Source organism: Ochotona princeps, chromosome 4, assembly GCF_030435755.1.
Source record: "Ochotona princeps isolate mOchPri1 chromosome 4, mOchPri1.hap1, whole genome shotgun sequence".
NCBI classification, from domain to species: Eukaryota; Metazoa; Chordata; class Mammalia; order Lagomorpha; family Ochotonidae; genus Ochotona; species Ochotona princeps.
In genome coordinates, this window is record NC_080835.1 from 7,973,895 (window position 1) to 7,998,645 (window position 24,751).

The window sequence follows — 24,751 nt, forward strand, 5'->3', positions numbered from 1 at the left end:
TCTTCCCAGCGCTTCTCACTGTCTCTGATGAATTTCATCACTAGTTTCTTAAAGTCCTTATCTGGTATTTCCTCTATGTCTTCATCTTGCATCTCAGATATTGAGATTAGTTTTTGGTTGTATTGGGAGGGAGTGCTTGATCTTTCTTCTGGGTCATTGCTTTTTCTGATACTTCTCCTCATTGTGTTTTTGCTTCTTGTTGTTTTGGGATTTTAGCGTCTGACTTGTTTGTCCACAGCCATTGCCCTCAGTGCTGTAATCTGTAGGATGTGTGATCTAGCTGCTGCTGTATGGGGTGCTGGCATAAGCGTTATATTTCTTACTCTATTGGGGACAGCAGGTGATGTTGTTGGGTTGCTTCGTTTGCGCCTGGGTTTATATTTCTGCTACCTGGCTCTGTTGCAGCTAGTTGGTTAGGACTTGTCCTACCTGTGCCAACAGGGGTGGAGTGTAGATGATAGAATTTGTAACCTTGGGCTTCTTGTCTTTGCTCTGGGTAGTTTTATAGCTTGTGGTTCTACACCCAGCCTAACCCTCACAAATGTTTTGCCTTGTTGGGAAGCCCTGCTTGCCTGTGCTTCTTCTTGGTTCAGCAGATCTGTTGGGTGGCGCCACCACTTCTGAGGTTCCAGCTGAGTAGAGCAGGGGGTGCTGCCTGAGTCACCAGCTGCTTGCTGCTCAGAGTTTGTAATCTACAGCCCTGAGCTGGGTCAGGAGGGTTTGTGGGCCAGCCCTAGTGCCAGGATCCTTCCTCTGCGGCTCCCTCTCAAAGGCGTTGCCCCACTGAGATTCACTCTGCCTAGCTGCATCTCGGCTTTGGGTCACAAGCCTGGCACAACGGGGACTTCCACCTCAGTGCTGACCCAATACACTCCTTCAGGGCTTGAGGTTAGCACCGCAATGCAATCTGCTGCTCGAAGCTTGAAATCCCCAACCCCGGGCTGGGTTGGAAATTTCTGCTGGCCTCAGCGCCGGACTCTACTCTCTGGAATTCCAACTCAGAAGTGCTGTTCCACTGAGAGGCGCAACACCACCTCCCGCCACTGGGCAGGCAGGTTTTCTGAGCGGGCTCCCACTGAGAGAACCTGTCTGGCCGATTCTGCTGAGCTGGCTCTGGTTTGGCCTCTCCAGCTGAGCCCAGCAGGGGATTCTGCCTGAGGCAGTGGCTGTTCTCTGCTTTGAATTCACAGCCCTGGCCCCTATACGAAGCTACTTTCTCAGCTGCACTTTCTCAATGGTGGAAGTGGAGTCCTAAGAGGCACAGAGCTGTGAGGGGCACGTAGCCGTGCCCCTACTAGTTTGCTCTTCTGCCCAGGTCGTGAGGTTATGCCGAGTGTTGCCCAGCCTCTCGTGCTCAGGCTGAGCCCAGCAATAGGATCCACTGGATTCTCTAGCAGCCAGTCCACTGTTCGGAGCTGATATGGGGATTTCTGAGCCCCAGTCCCACAGTGCCGCTCCAGTTCCCTCTGCACTCTCTCAAAGCTGCTGAGCAGTTGGGAGGCACGCTTCTGGGAAATCTCCCCTGCTTGTCCTCCCCTTCTGCAGGGAATGATGCCCCCTATGATCTGTCCAGTAGCCTCCTCTCGGGGCTCCTGCCCTCCAGTGGACTGGTGCCGCTGTTGGTGTGGGCGCCTATCCTTCCAGCCGCCCTTGTTTTCCCTGGGACAGTTTAGACTCTGCTGCCTTCCCCCTGCCTGTGATCGTGACTCACCAAGTTTCTCGCAGCGTGCTGTATTTTCTTTCCCACTTTTTGCGGCTGTTCCTTTAGGCTGTGTAGATCTTCTTGCTTTAGTGAACTCCCGTGACCTTCCCGCTCTTTTCTGCAATTTTGTGTTTCCTGGCCTGTTTCTCTGCTGGATCGGTTCCCCTCTTTCCCTACTCCACCCTACATCAGCTCTCTGCGGTCGGCCATCTTTCCCATGAAGCCCATTCAAATATGAACACTAGGATTCTAATGCTTCCTTTTCTTCTCATCCTATGAACTTTTATCCTGTTCATTTTCATCCTCCATTTCCCTGGATTTCTCTTCTCCTTCTTTCTCTACCCCGCCTCTCTCCCCTAACCTCCTCCTCCTCCTTCTGTTCCATATTCTCCTTCCTCCTCCTCCTTCCTCATTCCTTTTCAGTTCTCCTTATCTTTGTCCTCCTCCTCATCCCTCATGGTTCCTCTGCATCCTTTTCTTCTTCTGTGGAGACAACTTAGTGACTAGTACGTCTTGCATTTCTTTAATAAAAAGCTGTAAAGACTGTAATAATAATGCAGCCAATCAAGGGTTCAGTTGTGATTTTTAAAAAATGTATTTTATTGGTTCAGGCCTTCGGATTTGGGTGCAAGTGCCGCTCCTGACAGTGTGGCGGCTGTGGGGGGTGCCCCTGCCGGGTCGGACCCAATGCTGGGGGCTCACACCAAAGACACTGCCGCAAGGCAGTGAACGAGTCCTCGGCCTCCCCCAGGACCCAAGAGAGCTCTTCCCTCAGGGTAAGTACGCCATGAGGGAACTTGGGAACTGGCTTAAAATTCCTAACTCCACCCAGCTGCTAATATCTTGTGGCAGGGTGAGTTTGGGAGGGTTTCGGGCCTTGGGATTTGGGGGCAAGTGTCTCTCCTCACAGTGTGGCGGCTGTGGGGGGTGCCCCTGCCGGGTCGGACCCAATGCTGGGGGCTCACACCAAAGACACTGCCGCAAGGCAGTGAACGAGTCCTCGGCCTCCCCCAGGACCCAAGAGAGCTCTTCCCTCAGGGTAAGTACGCCATGAGGGAACTTGGGAACTGGCTTAAAATTCCTAACTCCACCCAGCTGCTAATATCTTGTGGCAGGGTGAGTTTGGGAGGGTTTGGGCCTTGGGATTTGGGGGCAAGTGTCTCTCCTCACAGTGTGGCGGCTGTGGGGGGTGCCCCTGCCGGGTCGGACCCAATGCTGGGGGCTCACACCAAAGACACTGCCGCAAGGCAGTGAACGAGTCCTCGGCCTCCCCCAGGGCGGCCAGGGCACCATGTGGTGCCAGGCTGTGCCTGCTGGCCGCCCGGCCAGGGAGCTCTGGGGTATTGGTTGTCTGAATCACTGCTTAGGTAGCTACTTGAGCCAAGGACGCTAAGTCATACTGTCTAAGGCAGAGGCCAGGACAAGTGTGGGACTGAGATAAGCTGAGTCAGAGCAACCACTGGCAGGTGCATGATCTACGGCTAGGAACAGGCCCAGTTGGGGAGGCATGGGGACACCTTAACTGGGTTGAGGTTCGCACCAAGTGGTGCGTGTGCTGGAATGGGAGCTGCATTCTATCTAGGAAACAGTTGTAGTCACCCGAGGCTCTAGTGTGGGCTGGGATTGGATGCACCAGGCCAGTTCAGATCCTAACACCATCTGGTGTCATGGAGAACAAGAGGGTAGATGTGGGACTGATTAGGCTGGGTCTCAACCCCCTCTTGAGCCATGCGTGAGCTGTATGTGGGTATGGACGAGCCATGGCCGGGCTGAAACATCCAAACATAAGAACCAGAATGGGGTGAAAGCCAGCCAGGAAAAGCCACTGTTCCTGCTAGGACAGGAGGTGAACTGGGTAGGGTTGGCTCATGGACCCCTTGGCATGCGCAAAATCTGCCATTGGGAGGGATTCTGTTGGAGGAGCCTGGGCAACTCCTCTGGCAGGACACAGTCCCTGCAGGTTAGCGCAAGAAGCATGATAGGAAACAGTCCAGAATAGGCCATGGAAAGTTTCCCACTGGCATACATTCAGCATGGGTCAGGAGCAGACCAGGCTGAATCAGTTCATGTCACCCACTGGCAAATCCGATCACCAGAACAGAGTGTGGGATGAGCCGGGTTTGGTCGCGACAAAACAAGTACACATTATGGAATGCCAGGGCGTGGTTGCCTGTACTGGATATGAATGCAGCACCCAACCAGCACACGTGAGAACCAGGAAGGGAGGGGCAGAACCGGCAGGGGGATTAAGGGACTGGTCCCCTCGCTGGACAGCTACTCCCACTGGAGAGCGTGGGCTGGGATAGAGACAGACCAGACTAAGCAAGGCTACAACACCTGTGCACTGCATGTGGATTAGACCAGGGAAAAGCCAGGCTGGGCTGATTATTTCTGCTGGTGCAAGCATAAATTAGAGTGGGTGAGGGATGTATGGGCATAGCCGCAGAAGCTGGCACTGGGGACTAATTCTGTCAAGTCAAATCACAGAACCACATAAAGAGTGCATAAACCGGGACAGAGAGACCTGAGAGGGAAAAAGTGGGTTCCCCCTTCTTGGGTCACTATTCCCGTGGGAGGGCATGAAAACTAGGATAGGAGCTGGGATGGCTAGATAGAGAGGCACTCAACAACACCCGTGAGGGCTGGATGGTTGAGTTGGTTAGATAGAACTAAGCTTTAATACCCATTGACAAGTACAAGAGCCAAATGGGATGGGGGACAGACTGGTCTTCTGCTACACATACTGGCAAACCAGGGTAGGGGGCGGGCCTGGTGTGGGTTATTGTGGGTCACCCCAACTAGGCTGCAGCTCCCACTGGTTGATGTAAGGGCCGAACCAGACTGGACTGCATCACCCATTTGGTTCCAGTGCAACTCGGGACCGAAAACAGAACCAACCCAGCAATTGCAACCACCAGATGATCCGGGTGATGGACTGTGCAAGGCCCTGTGCTTGCTAGAACATACAAGAAACTAGTCTGGGAATACCTCAAAGTTTGTTTGGAGATCTCCTGAATCGAACTGCTGGACTCAGAACTCTAATCAAGAAAAGACAGAAGACAGAGCAGATCAATCATTCATCTCAGCTATATGTTGGCAGCGAAATATGGGGCAAACAGAGACTTTATGATGGACCATATCAATCAGTGGACGACCTCATCGAGCAAAACTGGCAGCGATTCATAACTGGAGAACTATTGACACCACTTGAGCACATATCTCAGAGCATGCCCCACATCCGGGACTCGGGGTGGGCGGGAAACCGGGTGGGGCTTCTCCCTCAATATCCCCCTTTACCTCAGATACATGATGGAAACAATATGGACACAATAGTATTACCCACTTCCCTATCCCCCTGAACCTTTTTTTTTCTTTTTCTTTCTTTAACTGTAGTTAACTATGTAAAGATTGTCAACAACAATACAATAAAATAGATTAAAAAATGTATTTTATTTTTATTGGAAATGCAGATTTACGTAGAGAAGGAGATTCAGAGAGAAAGATCTTCCATCTGCCAGTTAACTCCCCAAGTGTCCGCAACAGCTCGCACTGAACCAGTCCAAAGCCAGGAGCCAGGAGCTTCCTTCAGCTCTCCCATGCGGATGCAGGATCCCAAGCTTTGGGCCGTCCTCTACTGCTTTCCCAGGCCACATGCAGGGAGCTGGATGGGAAATGGAACAGCTGGGACATGAACTGCTGTCCACATGGGATCCTGGTGCATACAAGGTGAAGTGTTTAGGCAGAAGGCTGTCATGCCGGACCCCAATTATTATTTTAATTGCAAAAAAAGTTCAGTCTATGTTCAGCTACAGCTGAAAACAAAGCCATTCTATAGGAACACTGGACAGAATTCACATGAAGTTTCTTTCAATTTGCACCTCAGCACCACCCATACATAGCATGATCCTGTATGTGACACTCAATTTGGAGCCATGTTTAAGAGTGAAAAGAGTTTAGGTGTAGGCCCTGATTTTCTAAAATAAAAAAAAAAAGGCCAAAAACAATAGCAATCAAGACCAAAATAAACAAATGGGACCTCATCAAGCTAAGAAAGTCTGTACAGCAAAGAAACAATCAACAAAGGAAAAAAGCAACCCACAGAATGGGAGAAGATCTTTGCACACTACATAGGTGATAGGGGGCTAATCTCCAGAATATACAAGGAGCTCCAGAGAAATCGAAGCACCAAAACAAACAAACCACTCCAGAAATGGGCACAAGAAATGGGCAGATGTTTCACAAAGGAACAAACCCAAATGGCAAACAAACATATGAAAAAATGCTCAAGTTCCCTGGCAATAAGGGAAATCCAAATTAAGCCATCAATGAGGTACCACCTAACACCAGTAAGGGTGGCACACATACAAAAAACCACCAACAACACTTGCTGGCGAGGATGTGGGGAAAAGGGAACCCTTCTCCACTGCTGGTGGTGCTGCAGACGTGTACAGCCTCTATGGAAATCAGTATGGAGAACACTCAAACAACAGAAAATTTGCATGCCATATAATCCAGCAATAGCAATCCTAGGAATATATCCAAAACACCTGTTACACCAGAAACCAACATGCACCCCTATGTTCATAGCAGTACAATTAATAATTGCAAAAACATGGAAACAACTGAAATGCCCATCAACAGAAGACTGGATAAGAAAGCTATGGTTCATTTACTCTATGGAATACTACTCAGCTATTAAAAGCATGAAATGCATTTCTTCATGGCCAAATGGGTCCAATTGGAAACCATTATGCTAAGAGAAATGAGCCAATCCCAAAAGGTTGGATACCACATGTTTGCCTTAATTTAAGATGAAATGATGTCTACCTGAAAAATAGTACCTGAAAATTGTAATATTATTACAACCTAAAACAGCTTGTATCACATGCAGTAAGATATTGTGATGTAACCAGTGAACCAACAATCAATGAGGGACAGACTGCTTATGATTGTCATCAAAGAACTGATAAGTCTGATATGCTTTTAATTCCCTATGTTATTCCGTAATGGGTCAGGAGAGCAGAGAAGTCTTCTACCTTCTTAGAGTGAGTGAGGAAGATGTTAGGTATAATCTCTCAAGATTGTAACAGGTAACTTACACATAACAGATTCAAATCTGCGTTAGACATTAACAAAAATATGAAGACATACAGTGGGATCCAAGAGCAATCCTGACAGCCTCTTAACAGGAGGTCATATGCACAGAGCGGTTGGGGGGCGGGGAACCCAGAGTGTAGCAGGAAGACAGGAGGAGGCTTGTATCCTAACCCTGGAGAGTCCCGGATCCTCACCAAGGGCTGTCAGTACAGGCACTAAGGACTATATCCCAATTGGAATGCCCTTGTAGGCCAAGAACACGAAGGTCATCTAATCCCTATTGGATCTACCACATGGGATGGAAGAAGCCCAGATCCTTCCTCACAGGATCTAAGGTCATTGGAACAACAGCCAGGAGCCCTGAGCAGTCCTCAGAAACAGAAGAACAGTAAACTTCTTTTGGGACTTGGGAGAGGAGCTTTCTCTGGTCTTTACTTAGTTCCAACTTTGGATCCCCACCCTCTCTTGCAATGACCATCAGGGTTGCTCCAGAGCAACACCCCCCCCCCCCCAAAGCCTGCAAATTAGATCAGATAGACAGAGACCAATAAGGAAAGCTTAGAACAGACAGGAAACGGTCAGCTTGGCCTCCCATATACCTAACTAGGTAGGACACAAAGATTAGTTACTCCTCACTAAGGTATTGAAGATTTCTCTGCACACCCCTCCTAGAACTGTTTGGCTCCAGAATTGTTAATATATGGCATGTTTGAGTTACAAGCCTGTTTGGACTAGCCTAAGATTTGTGCAGTTCAGTAGAAATCACGCTTGAATACTATAAATTGCTAAATACTAAAATGAAAATAGACACGAGACAGCTGAATAATATCCTGTAACTATTTTCAGGTGTGTATAAAATTGAAACGTCAAGGAAGTAGTCACAGGATGTGGTTAAGAACTTGTGTTTTTTAGCATATTCATATTGGTCACTCAAAATCAAGTCAACTTCATGATGTTGTAAATTGTTGAAGTTGTGTAGTGGCTTTTTTTTTTAAAGGTTTATTTGTTTTTAACAGAAAGTCAGATATATATAGAGGAGGAGAGACAGGAAGATCTTTCGTCTGATGATTCACTCTCCAAGAGAGCACAGGGCTGGTTCTGTGCCAATCTGAAGCCAGGAACCAGAACCTCTTATGGGTCTCCCACATGGGTGCAGGGTCCCAAAGCCTTGGGCCATCCTCTACAGCTTTCCCAGGCCACAGGCAGGGAGCTGGATGGGAAGTGCGGCTGCCGGGATTAGAACTGGCACCCATATGGGATCCAGGGGTGTTTCAAGGTGAGGACTTTAGCCACTAGGCCATGCCGCCAGGCTCGTGTTGGGGCTTTTCATTGGTCGGGATGATATTCTGCCAGCTCTACTTTCAGACCAGGGATGGTCTCTTAATGAAACTGTTGTATATATCTGGACAATAAGATGCTGGACTCTATTCTTGGTATACATATGCGAAGAAAGGATCTTGATTTAATTTGAACTGTAATATTGAAACAAGGTGGAGACATCCACAATTTGGGGAGGGCTTGGGGGAATCCCAGAGCCTATGAAACTGTGTTATAAAATGAAGAAAAAAGTTTAAAGAGACAGGAAATTTATTGGGATGCCACCACGCATACACCTAACAGTCTGGACTCAGCAGGGATGTGCAGTCAACTTCCCATGGGATGTACATATTATCTATTGACAGCTTCAGCAAGCACAGCACAGATACATGACTTCACCTCCCTGGGAGATAGTGAGGAAAAGTGCAGGGTCAGGTATGCAGCCCACTGTTCTGAATCCACAGAGTGCTTTCAACTCACCACACGTAGTGAGGGTGATTACCAGGGAATTAAATATACATTTAGGCTTTGGGGGACACAATGTGATTCTTGGGAATGTGAATTCCATATTTAATCTTCTGGAAGGCCCATGGTTTTTTGTTTGAGAGTTTGAAAACCTGTGGACTCCCATGTTCCAGTGTCTCTTTCACTTTGCCCTGAGACATCTTGTTCAGTTCCACATGGGCATGAAATAGAATCTGTTCTTTGCTCTGTGCTGTCTGCTGTGTCTCCCTGTGTCTGCTAACATACAGGACCTGTTTGTTCTCAGAGCCAGTCGCTCTTCACTTCTCCAGGACCCTGACCACTGGTCTCTTTAACCAAGTTCAAACACCTGAGGACACACACCTTGCAAATCTCCTCTTTGTGTAGTGGTCATGACTTGGTTTGGAGAACGCAAATTAGCTGACCATCAGTAATGATGGTTATGTTACAGGAAACCTTCCTAGGCTTGTGGAGAAACAGGAGCTCATCTCCATAAAAAGCCTTAGAAACAAAAGTGACAAATACTCTAAAACCAGGCATCAGCTTTCATTCAAGCTCTTGCCTCCATGATACTTCCTGGTTGAGGTTTTGGAAGGCTTTGATGATATGAATATGAATATGAGAAGTCACTGAGCTTTTGCCATGCATAGCTTAGGTCATCTTAAGGTAACCTTTTCAGTAATGTTTTTATCTTATGATGCTCCACAGTTCACCTTATAGTAGTACTGTGGCCAAATTAGGTAACAGAACCAAGGTAAGTTGCCAGGCAATAATTCTTCACATCTTCACAAAAACTGAGGCTTTGCACAACTTGATCTTATCTGATTTGTATACTTAAATATTTAATCTTCACACCAGTATGAGCATTGGTTTGGTTCATTAGCTATGTACAAAGACATATTCTTCATTTTGTCATTCATTTGTTGTTTCAATTCAATACTAAAATGTTCCTGTTATCTGCATTGCCCCAGGTTTGTGGACTTCCACACCTTAGAGAAGAGGAAGCCTCAGGGGAGGTTGATGTGAGAATTCTTGTGCTACAGTAGCTTTGGTGTGTTGGAAGCAGTTCTGATTTATTCAGTCCAATCAGGAAGGCAGTTGATTTTTGTCTTAAGAACATTGGTATCCACCATGAAATGACTTTCATACCCGCTCAACCCAGTGATGCTAGCTTTTGTTGTCCTTACTTTTTAATTTGTTTTTTTATTATGTGGATATTTTAATGGAAAAGGCTTAACACTTAAAATTAGCAAGGCTTCATTTAAACTAAAATTCCATCTTACTAAAGATGGTTAACTCCTGCAATTGTGTAGAAGTTTATTTCTGCTATGTAATTCCAGTTCTATGCGACAGTGCAAGAACTGCATCATTAGCAATTGATTTTCCATTGTAATCTGTTTTTATCTCACTGTGATTATGTGTTGTTACTTTCCTGTAACTTGACGTTTTCCCTGTTTCCATGCTAGTCCTTTCCTTTTTTGGTTCTTATTAACATACATATATATATATCTATATATATATTTCTATATATATTTCTATATATATATTTCTATATGAAAGTGACCCTGCCCTATAACTGCCCCAAAGAAAATCATGAGGAGATATTGCTCCCAGAATCCTGATTCACATTTGCCAGAGCATGAACCACATCCCATTCACTATTGAACAGTTTCTGTCCTAAGGAATCAGTTACTTTGCTAACCCACAACTATTCTTGTAGTGAAAAATGTTCGAACAAACCAGATCTGTCTTCATGTCTACACACGAACTCTTGACTTAGTAATCGCAGTGCATTTTCAATGACAGTTTTATTAGAAATGCGAGGGAGACAGATGACTGTGGAGAGTGCACATTTGCACAAGTTAAAGGCAGAGTACAGAGTTCTGCCCAGACCTCCCACTACAGTCTGTTGCTATGGTAACTCCCATGCCAGTCATGGAGGGGTACTTTTGTGCGTCATCCTGAAATTTCCTGAAATGATTTTATTGTCAAAGTTCCTAGTATGGAAAAGTGAAAAATGAGATCTAGTTGACTGGAACTTATGTTTTTAGTATGGGAAGATTTTGGAATTGTGCACTGTTCCAAATCCCATCTCTACCACAAATTTGATATCTAGGATGTGGACATGAATCTTAGCACAATCACTACATAGGATGGTCACCCTTCAATCTGCAAAGGTGAGTGATTCACAGAGGAGACACCAACATGTTCATGGTGCTGTGTTTTGCTCTGAGCTGTCACTTGGAAAACTAAGACGGAACTGTCTTCTATGGCAGGAACCAAAGAGCCAGAGACTATTCCATGGCATGGATGAGAGGATTAAAAGACACTCTAAGCAATAGTAGCAATGTGAGTCTAGAATATATTAAAATACATGAAATATAGCTATGCAAAAACATTTAATAGAATGTCATTAAATATCACTCATGGATATATTGTAAATTGTGAAGGAATATGTGTTTTTCCTAGACATAAATTAGAAGCCTAAGGTTGTCAACTATTCTCTAATTATTTCTGTTCTTGACTAACTCTATACCAAAGATAATAACGTGATTGCATGCTTAATTTTGAGTTATGAAGTGCTGATTGAATGTTCACCAATTATTATGTATCCTTTGACTCGTGGTAAGAGAGAATCCCAACTTTGGACCAGAACACTTGTGGCCAGGTTCAGCTCTAATCCTTAATGGAAGGAGTTAGCAAAATATCTTATGTTACAATTTCAATTGCTTCACAGATTAAAATAATGTGACAAGCAGATTACATGACTCGTAGACTTGTATAAATGGTGTATGATTCATGAGAGGATTAAACTACCACAGCATATTAGCTGTTACAGCTATTGAAAAAGGAGAAACATACAACATAAATCTTAATATAGCACATTAATGCCAACCTCAATGATATCAAATTGATTGTAATCTCTTAGCAAGGAAGATTTGTTTAAAGTAGACGCTCAATTATTATAGTCTATCAGTGTGCAAGAATTCAAAGTGTTCTGTTGTCCACAAAATCTTTCTTCACATTAATTGGCTTCCTCTCTTTCTGAGTTAAAATGAAAGGAAAAAATTAATGTAGAGATTTTTGTAAGATTAGGAAAATAATTTGGAGACAGAAACCATAAGGCCATTTGAAGAACAATACACAGATTTCTTATCATTATCATCATTAATCTTAACTATCATGTGCCAATTGATATCACAGCGGTTTTATAATCTCCAATAAATGCAAAGCACAAAGATAAAATTACCATATTTGAAAATAAAGAAAATTAACCCAGATTTTATAAAATGCAAAAGAGCTGAAACATCCCTGCTTTATCACCTAGGGGGTGAACTCTTATATCCCTGAATGAGCACTGGAGCTTATGTTTGAGTCTGTACATTTTTATTTTGCATTGTTTCATGTGTCAATGCAGATCTAAAGGTGTGTGCTTATAATGGGGAGTAGACATGAGGAGATAAAGGGAACTGGGAACTATACAGTAGCTATAGCTGTGTACATTCACAAGACTTCATTGGGTACCCTTTGCCTTAATGACAGCTGACCGGCAGTGTTTCTGTTGCAGACTCATCCAGTCTGACTAGAGCTATCCTTCCATCACACCTTATCACGCAGGTGCCTGGACATAGTACTGAGGGCCAGCACTGTGGTGTATCACACTAATCCTCCACTTGTGCACATCCCATATGGACATCAGTATGAGTCCCAGCAGCCTCACTTCTGATCCAATTCCCTGCTAATGTGTCTGGCAAAGCAGCAAAGATGGCCCAAATGCTTAGGCCCTTGTACTAGCATGGGAGGCCCAGATGGAGTTCTGCAATCATGGTGTGGACTGGCCCAGCTCCAGCCATTGTAGCCATTTTGAAGTAAACCAGCAGATAGAATTTCTCTCTCTTTCTCTTTATCTCAGTAACTTCCCCTTTTAAGTAAAGGAATGAAAATTGCTGGATTTTCTCATTCTAGGGATTTCGAGTTAGAGGAAAGTGGCACCCATATGCCTTTCTGCTGACCTCACTTAGCAACTAGTTTGAGTTTTTATGTTTGTTATGGAAAGTTAACCAAAGTTAAATATTTAATTCCATTGAGAGAAGGCAAAGAAGTAATATTGGTATACAGGCATACCACAAAACTCTGGAGACTTCTTTCCACCTTAATTACAAAAATGAGCCAAAAATTCAGAGAGAAACTTCTGTGGTAGGACATCAAGAAACTAGTAGAGGGTCTGGTGTGGTGACCTAACAGCTAAAGTCCTCGTCTTAAATGTACCGGGTTCCAATATGGCACTAGTTCTAATCCTGGCAGCTCCACTTCCCATCCAGTTCTCTGCTTGTGGCTTAGGAAAGCAGTCGAGGACAGCCCAAGGCTTTGGGACCCTGCACTCATGTGGGAGACCTGGAGGAAGTTCCTGGCTCCTGGCTTAGGATTGACACAGTACCGGCCGTTGTGATCACTTTGGGAGTGGATCATCAGACAGAAGATCTTCCTTTCTGTCTCTCCTCCTCTCTGTATATCTGACTTTGCAATAAAAACCAATAAATCTTTTTTAAAAAAGAAACTAGTGAAAGAGCCGTGTGTCTAGAAGTACATAGATGCAACTGTTTGAAAATAAGTTGCAGCGATCTGGACATGCTTGCCCAGGAGACCATGAGCCCAGTGTGACCCCACAGGTCTGGAAAGACAGTCTGGCTCCCAGCTTCACTCAAGCAAGGGGAGGGAACAGTGTCCCAGCAGTGCTTAGGTGATTAACTACACAGGGCTTGACTGGGGCTTGAAATCTTGGGGCTCATACTTATCTGGTGGAATATAATCATCCAGATGAGAATGAAAGTAATGACTTGTGCATACAGACATGGATGTTTGCTCCACAATAAGGAACATGCCCGCTGCCTCCACAATCCATCCCATGATCATCTCACAGAAAGACAATTAGAGCAATGCAATCAGTTTTAAGAAATCTGCCAAGGGAGAAGAAAGCAACCTGTCCATTCCCACATCCTTGCTTGCTTGACTGTATTTTTTTTCATCTGCAAGCAAGCAGGTGATAGAGCAGATGTCTAAACCCTTGCAATCCTGTGGTGGAAGAAAAGGGAGCTTGTTTGCTGCAGTAAGTTTATTGAAATTAAACGTACTTCAGGTTTCAACAATTGTCTTGCAGGTTTCAATCACAGAGAAAGAGCATTGTGTTTTCTGGCAGTCTGCAGGCAGTTGGGGGCCATAGTTTGGATTCCACTGAGCCATAGGTCTTGTGACAGTTAAAAAGGAGCACAGAGCAGGCTGTCAAATATTGCATTCTGCAAAAACAAAATCAGACATATGACCTAGTTTTTGAACACTATCCAATGATCTAAATAGTAAAATTTCTTATAGTTTTATTATATTTTCCTAAAATCCAACAACAAAAAATCACCAGTGAAGGCAAATTTGGCATCATTTTCCCATTTATTCTACCACCCAGAAGGCACTGACAGATGTCCATCAGAGTTCAATATTTTGGGGATATTTCTCCTACCAGGGATCTATTAACATTGTGTTCTGTTCATTGAAATAGAGTGTGCATGTCAAAGGGTCTGTGTCACATCACCATATGTGTGTCTTATAACCATTGTGTGCCTGGACTTGGGTGAGCGTTAGGACAGATATTTATAAAGGTTTCTTCCATGTGCTTGACCTTTTAAAATGGTCACTCATTGTAAATTTGAAGGGGAGTAGAATATCATGCTAAGGGCAAAATTAACTGATTGAATAAATGGATAGGAGAGTCACTGACTGTCGTTCTTGATAATACATTTAGAGTCGGTGTTTTCCTGGTGAGAGATTTACAGCATGAAAGATGAGTAAAGCTATGTTACCTCCAAAACCATAACGTTGGCCAGAGTCTCGTTGCTCTGACGGAGGAAACACTGCTTCAACCCCGCTGCAACTTCTCTCTCCTTGTCGTTATCAAGAAACTCACTCATAAAATCTACGTATTCTTCCACAGATGTCTCTGGATCGGCACCCTTAGCAAGCACGTCCTCCAGCAACTGGCATCCAGAACCTGGGGATTAAGGATGATAACATGAGTTTACGCCCTGATATGAGAGCATACTTTTGTTTTCATTTTTATTATATTTTTGACAATCTTTACATAGTTAATTAGGGTAAAATGGTTCAAGGGCTATAGGAAAGTGGGTAAGACTATTGTTTCCATATTGTTTTCTTCATGTATCTGAGGTAAGGGGGATATTGAGGGAGAGCCGCACCCAGTCTCCCACCCACCCCAGGTCCTGGATGTGGAGCATGCTCTGAGATACTTGCTCAAGTGGTTTTGATAGTTCACCAGTTCTGAATCGCTGCCAATCTTGCCACTCCAAGCATGATGAGGTCATTGAAGCATCCACTGATTGACATAGTCCATCATAGAGTCTCCATTTGCCCAGTTTTTCGCTGCCAACAGCGAGGTGGTTGATTGACTTGTTCTGTCTTCTGTCTTTTCATGGTTAGGGTTCTGAGTCCAGAAGCTCAATTGGGGAGATCCCCAAAGAAACTTTGTCTGAGGTGTTCCCAAACCAGATTCTTGTATGTCCTAACAAGTACAGGGCCTAGCACAGTCCATCGCCCCAATCAGCCAGTGGTTGCAACTTCTGGGTTGGTTCTGTTTTCAGCCCCGATTTCCACTGGAATCAATGGATGTTGCAGTCCAGCCTGGGTCTGCCCACACATACTCGGCCCTCACATAAACCAGTGGGAGCTGCAGCCTAGTGGGAGCGACCCACAATAACCCCCACCAGGCCCGCCCCCTACCCTGGTTTGCCAGTATGTATAGCAGACTAGTCCAGTCTATCCCCCATCCCATTTGGCTCTTGTACATGTCAATGGGTATTAAAACCTTGTTCCATCTAACCAGCTCAACTATCCAGCCTTCACAGATGTTGTTGAGTGCCTCTCTGTCTAGCCACCCCAGCCCCTGTGCTAGTTTTCGTGCCCTTCCATGGGAGTGGTAACTCAAGAGGGAGGAGCCCACTATTTCCATCCCGGGTCTCTCCAACTCCCAGACTATGTACTCTCCAGGTCGTTCTGTGGTTTGACTTGACAGAACTAGCCCCCAGTGCCAGCTTCTGCCAGCTGATGCTGCGGCTAGGCCCCAACAACCCTCACCCACTCTAATTTTGTTTGCACCAGTAGGAATAATCAGCCCAGCCTGGCTCTTCTCTGGTCTAGTCCACATGAGATGAGAGCAAACTTTTAACATTCTCGTTCTAGTACTCATCTTCTATATATCTTTCTATGCTAAATATACAAGGTGGCAATTGCTGTAGATGATCTGTCTCTTTCTCCTCCCCTCTATTTATTTTTACATCTTTTCTCTCTGTATTCTACACTTCAAATGAACAGATAAATCTAAAATTAAGACAGTCCTGTGGACATGGAAGTTGGTGTCTAAGCCCAGTATGCAGCCCTCCCTGAGTTGTCATTCTGCTATTTTCATCAAACACTGAAACAACAAGACTTCTGGATCTTAGATTGTGAACCTTCAAAATCATGAGCCAAAATATACCTTGCTTGGCATGTAACAACTGCCAATGTAAGTACTACCAAGTGTTTTAGGTATAGTCATGAAAATGTTACTGATACACCACTTCAGTTTTATACTGCGAAGAACTGTAAGATTTCCAAGAATGACAGATGTATCAAGTGTAACAGTGCTCAGTGTGGATGGTAACTTTGGAATTTATAAACAGTGTGGCACAGGGCAGTGCTCAGAAATTCCCTGCAGTGGTCTATATTTTGGGGAGGAGATGGAAGTTGTCAGGATTTGAATTTTGAATGGATCACTTCATGGACCCTGGTATAGTTAATTTACATGATTGTGATCACAGTTATGTTTAGGTTTCCACCCCGTGTGCTCTACCTGTAAGAATCCATGAAGAAGTGGTGTATTGTGTCACCCAGTTGCCTGTGCCTTCTCTCTCAGAGGTCCCTGTTCCTCTTGCAGTGAGGAATTTCCTTGAGTGCCTAACATAGGGAACTCCACAGTGAGCACAAAGTCATGGTGCCATGCCACGAAGCCCTTCCTTGATTCCTCTGAAGTACCTAACTTTGAAGCTTAATCCTGAGATTCATCCTGGGTTTCATGGTACTATATCAATGATGAGGCACACTGGATGTCAGCAAACATAACCTACAGCTCCAGGGCAGGGACAAAGCCCATGAAAATGTTGCTTTTCCAGGGGTACCCTGGTGATTCCTTGGACTACTACATCTCTTCCTTAGATTGAGTCTGAATTACAATGTCACCTTCATATTTCCAGGTACCAATGGCTGTCACCAAGGTTGACCTCCCTGCCCATAACTCACCTGCAAGGCAGTAAAGGGGGAGGGCTGCCAGCATGAGGACCACAACCAGCTTCATCTTAAGCAGCTGTTGTTGGATCTTTGCTTGTTAGTGACTGAGTTGAAGAGATAGAATGTGAAGGAAGGTGCAGAGTCCTGCTGTATTTATTCTTACACATGCATGTCATATTGTCTGAGAATGGGGTCACCTATTTAACCTCATATTGAACCAGGAAGTACCAAAATACATACATGGAATCCAGCCAATCCAACCTGTTTGCAGAAATCATGATACGGTGAACTTGGATTCATGACAACCTAGAAAATGTCATGAGGAAAAGTTGTGTTGGGATTATTGTCCTCAGTAAGTCAAATGCTTCCTTTTCTTCTCTTCTTATTAACTTGCACCCTGTTCACTTTTATTCTCAACTTTCCTTCCTCTCTGTATTCCCTTCTCTGTCTCATCCTTTCTCTTTTCTTATTCTGCTTATATTTCTTCAGGGGAAATAACTTTGAGACTGGTTGATCTTGTGTTTCTTTATAAAAAGTTGTGAGGATTGTAAAAATGCAGTCATGCAAGCAATGTATTACTATTTTAGTATCTGAAAATATTTAATATATCTAAATTTTAATTTGCACACAAATGTTCAGTAGAGGCTCAGTTAATGGTAAAACATCAAGCCATTCGATAGGACTACTTGACAAAATTATAGGGAATCTTTTTCAATCTGACCTTCAGTACACAGATACATAGCATGACCATGTATTTCTTCCTCAATCAGGATGAAAAGGGACATGAATAGGCAGTATGGACTAAGCTGGGGTGTACAGTGAACTTCCCATGAGATGTGCCCATGATCTATCCACAGTCACAGCAAGCACAACACAAATACATGACTTCACTTTCCTGGGTGACAGTGAGGAAAAGCGCAGTCAGGTATGGAGCCCAGTGTTCTCAATCTACAGGGTGTTTCCCCCCATTTTTATTACTAATATTTTATGATACAGTTCCATAGGTTCTGGGATTTTTCTTACCCCATCCCCAATTCCCTTACCCTATCCAATGATATTTTGTATGTTATTACAACAATATAGTTCCTCATAATCTGTCACAAGTCCATCATTGCAGGAATGGCCAATGACAGAAAGTCCAACAACCCATTGTCAAGATATAGTAAACACTTTCATTGGGAGTCCATCTTTGATCTGGAAGTATAGATGCATATTGCACTGTACCCTCACATCTGGACATGATAGTCTGCATTACACAGTTACTATACATCCCCTTAAATGAAAACTCACAAACAAAATCAACAACAGGAAGAAAAAGAAATTAACAATGCCATGAAGTTAAATGACATGCTGCTGAATGACTAGTATGTTGCAGAAAAAATGAAAAAGAAAATCAAGAACCTTCTTGAAGAAAATGATAATACAGTATGACATATGAGTCAGAGAAGTATTTGAGAAAAAAAGTGTTTTGGAGAAATAGAAATAAAAACAAAAATATCAAAATCCATGATATAGTTTCCACTTATCTTTGTTGGTGAGCTGTGTCTCCCGTGGGCAACAAATAGATAGGCTTTTTAAAAAATTAATTACATTGCATCATGTGACACAGTTTCATAGGCTCTGGGATTCCCCCAAATCCTCCAAAAAGCCCTCCCAACTTGGTGAATTCCACCACCTTGTTGCAATATTACAGTTCAAATTCAGTCAAGATTCTTTCTTTGCAAGGAATACCAAGCATAGTGTCCAGCATCTTATTGTCCAGGTAAATTCAATGGTTTCTTGGGGAGACCGTCTCTGGTCTGAAGGTACAGCCGGCAGAATATCATCCCAACCAATTAAAAGCCCCAACACAACATCAACAATAATTTGCAACATTATAGAATTAATTGACATGTTATTGAGTAACCAATATGTTAAAAAATGCAAGTTTTTAACCACCTCCTGTGACTACTTCATTGATATTTCAATTATAGTTTATGCACAACCAGGTTCTATACACCTTAAAATAGCTGTAGATTACTATTCAGCTGTCTCGTGTCTATTTTATTTTAGTTATTAGCAGTTTCTAGTGTTGAAGCATAATTTTGCTGAACCTGGAAGTTTTTAGGATAAACTGGCTTAACTCTAACAAGGCATATGTCAACAGTTGAGGTGCAGAACAGTTTTAGGAGGGGTGTGCAGAGAAATCTTCAGCTCCCTAGTGAGGAGTAACTAATCTTTGTGTCCTATCTAGTTACGTATATGTGAATCCATGCTGACCATTTCCTGTCTGGTTCTAAGTTTTCCATGTTGTTCTCTATCTATCCCAGTCTTTTTTTTTGTTTGTTTGTTTGTTTGTTTTGGGGGTGCTCTAGAGCGATTCTGATGGTCATTGCAGGAGAGGGTGGGGACCCAAATTTGGAACTAAGTAAGGACCAGAAAAAGCTCCTCTCCATAGTCCTGAAGGAAGTTTACTGTTCTGTTTCTGCGGGACCGTTCAGTGCTCCTGGCTGTTCTTCTGATGACCTTGGATCCTGCAAGGCAAGATTTGGGCTTCTTCCATCCCATGTAGTAGATCTGAATGGGATTAGATAACCTCCGAGTTCTCGGCCTCTGAAGGCATTCCAATTCCCTGCTGTCTCCTTGGCAGTTGGGATGTAGTCCTTGGTGTCCATACTGATAGTCCTTGGTGAGGATCCTGTAGTCTTCAGAGTTGGGATACAAGCCTCCTGTTTTCCACCTGCTCCACTCTGGGGTCCCTCTCTGCTCTGTGCATAAGACCTCCTGTTAAGAGCTTTTCAGGATCGCTCCAGATTTTCCCCCATATTTGGGCTTTGTATTTTAATCCAATCTACCAATCTATGATATTTGATTGATGAGTCTATGCCATTTACAATCAGGGTTAACATGAAAGGTTAGTAAGTTGGTCCTGTAATTTTAGCAATTGCTTGTTCATTGTTTGATTTAGTCTTCTGTTGTTATTTTACTGGGATGTTCTCCACATTTGCCTTTGGTTTTGGTGGGTTCTATTCCTGTTTAAGAGAACATATTTAAGTATTGTTTGTGGGGCAGGTCTGGAAGGGGCACATTCTTTGAGCTTTGCTTTGCTGTGGAAGAATTTTAATTCCTTTGCAAAGACAAAGAAAGCTTTGCTGGATATGACATCATGGGGTGAAAATGTTTGCTTTTAGAATCTGGATTAGGTTGCTCCATTCTCTTCTGGCCTGCACAGATTACCATGAGAGGTTTCCTGTGATTCTAATTGACATTGCTCTCTATGTCAATTGGTTTTTTTTTACATGCGTATTTAAGGATCTTTTCTTTATGTTCGATAGAAGAGAGCTTGATTATCATGTGTTGTGGTGAAGATCGCTTTTGATCAAGCCTGTTGAGAGTTCTGTGCCCCTCCTGGATGTTGTTTCCCAAATTCTCTCCCAGATTAGGGAACTTTTCCCATATTATTTCATTAAGTGTATCTGTAAAACCAGTTTTTCTTCTGCACCTTCTGGGACTCCCCTAACTCTTATGCTTGGCCTTTTACTAGTGTCTCTTAATTCTTGAATATTTTTTCAGCTTGACGCAGTTCTACTTCCAGCTGTTTGATTGCTTCCCCATTGTGAAAAGCAATATCTTCCAATTCTGAGATTCTGTCTTCTGCCTCATTCATGCTATTATTAGGATTTTCCACTGAACTTTTAGTTTGCTCTATTGTGTTCTTCATTTCCAGTAATTTGGCTTGATTTTGTTTCAGTGTTGCTATTTCCTGTGTGACGTATTCCTTGAATTTCTTGCACTCCTGTATGTGCTTCTGCTTGTTGATAAGAAACTTTATAATGAATTTTCTGAATTCTGTATCCCTATTCTTTGTTGTGTTCCTGAGTTAAGTCTCAGATTGGCAAAGGCTTTTGTTCCTTTCTTGGGGAGTCTTCAGTAATATTCTTTGTGCCTCTGTGACTTCTTTTTGCTCTTGGTCATTGTACCTCTGGTGAAGAAGCTCTTCTCCTTAGGGCAGGTTTCTAAGCTGTGTCACCTAGAGGTCTACAGTTCAATTTTACTTAATTGTGGTTGGTACCTGTTTCTTTGTTTGCAGTCACTTGTGCCATTCCCTCCAGGGAGTTTCAGGTCTGGGCTCTTGTGTCAGACTTCCTCCATGGTCTTCATAACTCCAGCTCCTGGCTCACCACTCTCCATAGCCTGTGATCCCATGCTATGGCTATGGCTGTAGCATTGTTTTGTATAAGCTTTCTCCCAATTCTAGTCTGTGCAGTTCTCAGGATTAGGGAGACACCAGTTGTCCTAAATAACTAGGTAGTTGTTGGTGCTGATCTTGCCAGAACTGACTGGCTGTTAGTTCTGAGGGCCATCTGGGCCTATTTTATTCATAGGGTGCCAAAGTCGATATTATTTTTGATGTGAGACTAATGCAATGCACTGACCTGCAAGTGATTTTGCTCCCAGCTCAGCATTTATACATAGCCTTTGCCACACTGTACAAAATGGTGCCTGACATCCTGCTGGTGGAGATCTGGGTCTTCTGGTTGTCAGGTGTGGGATTACGAAGACCTATTTTTGGTGGTACCTGTAGGATGCCACGTTGGTGCAATTCACTGAACCAGAAATGAATTCATTCCAAACTCAATGAATTCACAATCCCATCCTAAAGCTGTTGCCTCTCTGCACAAAATTGAACCCAAAGTGGCTCCTGTGAGGTTCTGAGCTGTGAGATCCACCCTGTTCCCACACAACCTGTTCTGGTTCTGCTGTTCTGTTTCTGCTCCCAGTTGAATCAAACAAATTAGCAGGATAGGCCGTTCTTTTCTTGTCACTCTGCTTTACCCTGGCTAATGATTCTCCTTCTATTTAAATGTGACATTGTCTTACTCTACCTTCTTCACTTTTCATAAGTTTTCCACAAAGTGCATTCAATTCATCACACCTGGTGAGGGTGATTACCAGGGAATGAGATCTGCATTCTTGTACGTTTCTTATAAGTTCTTTGGAAGGGAGTGTGAATTCTATATTTAATCTTCTGGAAGATTCATGGTGTTTTGTTTGAGAGTTTGAGTATCTGTGGACTCCCATGTTCTGGTGTTTCTTTCACTTTGTACTGAAATGCGTTATTCAGTTAAAATGGACATGAAACGGAGTCTTCTTACTCTGTGCTGTTTTCTGTATCTCTCTGTGTGTCCTAACATACATGACCTGACTGTTCTCAGAGCTAGTTTCTCTTGATACCTCTAGAACCCTAACCCCTGACCTCTTGGGTCAACCTTTCTTGGTATTGATTTTACCTTATGATAACCCCTAGTTCACCTTGTAGTTTAGGGCTGTGGCCAAACTAGGTAACAAAGCCAAGGCTAGGTGACAGGAAGTGAGCAATTCCTCTGACAGTTTCACAAATATTGAACTTTACCCAAGCTGGCTTTATCTCTTAGGTATACTCAGATGCTTAATCCTCACACTGATATGAGCATTCATTCGGTTCATTAGAGATTTATATAGATTTATTGTTATGCACTGTGTCAGTTATTTGTTGTTCCACTTTAATACCAAATTGTTCTTGTTCTCTGTATTCACCCAAATTGGTGAACCTAGCTACACCTTAAGGAAAGGGAAGCTAATGTAAGAATTCCTGCATAACAGAAATTCTGATCTTGTGTGGGAGTTGTATTTATGCAGCTCAACCAGGAAAGTTGTTATGTTGGATTTATTGTCAATAGTGGCAATACCTTCATAGTACACAAAACCAGTGATGCGAGCTTGTGCTGTCATAACTATTCCCTATATACTGGGATAATGTGTTACTACTTTCCTTTAACTTTGTGTTTTCCCTGTTTTTATGCTCATTCTTTTATTCTTTTGTCCATAGGCTTTACTTACATAAATATGGCAGGTTTTTTTGTATTCCATAGATAAAATGTTGAGTATATACCAGTACTTATTTGCATGTTTCTTGCTTTTTTTGTTCTCTTCATTTCTTTTCCTCATGTGCATTCAAGACATCATGAGAACATACCTTTGTGAATGTCCTATTATAGAACGTTTTGACCAGGAGAAATCCTATGCTATTTCTTTGTGAGTCGTCTTCTTTGAGAACTCTTTAACATATAATGGGATTGGGGAATAGGGTAAGGACATGTTTAACCGGACGGAGAAACATTTAATCAGCATGAAGCAGAGAGAACACATTCCAGGAAATAGGAGAGGACAGAAACAGCAGAGGGATACCTGGAGACTGACAGACACAGGAAAGCAGCGAACACAATGGTGTGGTGTTGCAGTGACTGATAATCCAGCAACACTCAGCAAACAGTGATCTGAACTCCACTAGTAGCCGGAACTCCACCAGCAAGCAGGTGGGAAGGCACTTTCACTGGGAGCTTGGGTGGTGAACCCAGACAAAGAACTTACCATCCTGCTGGTCCGTTTGATTTGACAAGGAGCAGAGACAGAGCAGTAGAGTCCAGATGGGTAAATTGAAAAGAAGGTGGATTTCACAGCCCAGTCAGCCCCCTAGAGCTGAATTGGGCACCATATTGCATAAGCAGGCAAAGGCAAGGGAAAGGAATGAGCATAAACTGAGCTGGGAGTGAACTCATTTCTGACTCAGTGAACTGCATCAATGTGGCATTGTACAGGTTCCACCCAAGACAGGTCTGGGTAGCCCTCAGACCTGACAGCCAGCAGATCAAGAACTCTGGGAGGGGAATGTCAAGCACCATTTTGTACAGTGTGGCAAAAGTTTAGGACTGCAGGGGACAGCAGTGAACTGTGCATGTGCTGAGCTCATGAGAACTCACTGAGTTCCGTGGATTGCACTGGTCCCACAGGAAAATAATGCCAACTGTGGCATTGTACGGGTCAAAATAGGTCCGTGTGGTACCCAGATCGAACACCCAATGGTTCTGGCAAGATTAGCACTACCAACAACCTAGCTATATAGGACACCTGGTGTCTCCCTAACCCTGGGACATGCTCTAACCAGAAGTGGGAGAAAGGTTGCTGAGACAATGATGAAGAATCAGCATGATATCACAGGAGGTGGAGAGTGGTGAGCCAGAAGTTGGGGCTGTGGAGACCATGGTGGAAATCTAACATAAGAACCCAGAGCTGGAACTTGCTGGAGGGAGTGGCACAATTGTTTGCAAGCCAGAACTTGTGTTCCAACGGCAATAGGTAAAATCAAACTGTAGACCTGTGGATGACACAGCTCAGAAACCTGCCCCGAGGAGAAGACTCTGCTAAAGAAAAGTACAATGATCAAGAGCAAAAGAAGACAGAAAGGCACAATGAATATTACTGAAGACTCCCCTGCAAAGGAGCAAAAGCCTATGCCAACCTCAGAGTTAACTGAGGAAGACATCGAGAAAATGGGGGACACAGAATCCAAAAAACTCATTATAAAGCTTCTGATCAGCAATGAGAAGCACATACAAGAGTTCAAAGAGTTTAAGGAATATATTACACAAGAAATAACTGCAACAAAGCAAATCAAGGCAGATATATCAAAAATTAAGAACACAGCAGAGCAAATTAAAAGTACAGTGGAGAGTCTCCAAAATAGAATGAAGTAAGCAGAAGAAAGAATCTCAGAATAGGAAGACATTTCCTGTCACCAAGGGGAAGCAAACAAAAAGCTGGAAGCAGAGCTGGATCAGGCCAAAAAAAGTATTCAAGAATTGGAATACTACTCAGCTGTAAAAAAAACCAAAATGCAGTTCTTTGTGGCCAAATGGGCCAAATTGGGAACCATAATGCTAAGGGAAATGAGCCAATCCCAAAAGGTTGGATACCACATGTTTACCTTAATTTAAGATGATAAGATGTTATGTATAATAAGTTATG

The 24,751-nt window shown here is 43.6% G+C and overlaps 1 protein-coding gene across 4 annotated transcripts in view; it reads right to left on the bottom strand.

The window, feature by feature from the left end:
* LOC101523324 (mammaglobin-B-like) overlaps positions 1-24,751 on the bottom strand; it is a 233,567-nt gene that overhangs the window by 185,527 nt on the left and 23,289 nt on the right. The window contains exons 1-3 of one of the 4 annotated variants that reach the window (XM_058662927.1): positions 16,940-17,062; positions 14,452-14,639; positions 13,695-13,893 (exon numbers count right to left, since the gene is read on the bottom strand). The exons of 2 other annotated variants lie outside the window; for them this stretch is intronic. In XM_058662927.1, the coding sequence (XP_058518910.1) occupies positions 13,855-13,893; positions 14,452-14,639; positions 16,940-16,994 (282 nt within the window). In that variant the 5' untranslated portion in view covers positions 16,995-17,062 and the 3' untranslated portion in view covers positions 13,695-13,854. Of the gene's footprint in view, positions 1-13,694; positions 13,894-14,451; positions 14,640-16,939; positions 17,063-24,751 lie in introns of those variants that run through there. One more of the 4 variants, XM_058662928.1, reaches the window with a different exon arrangement.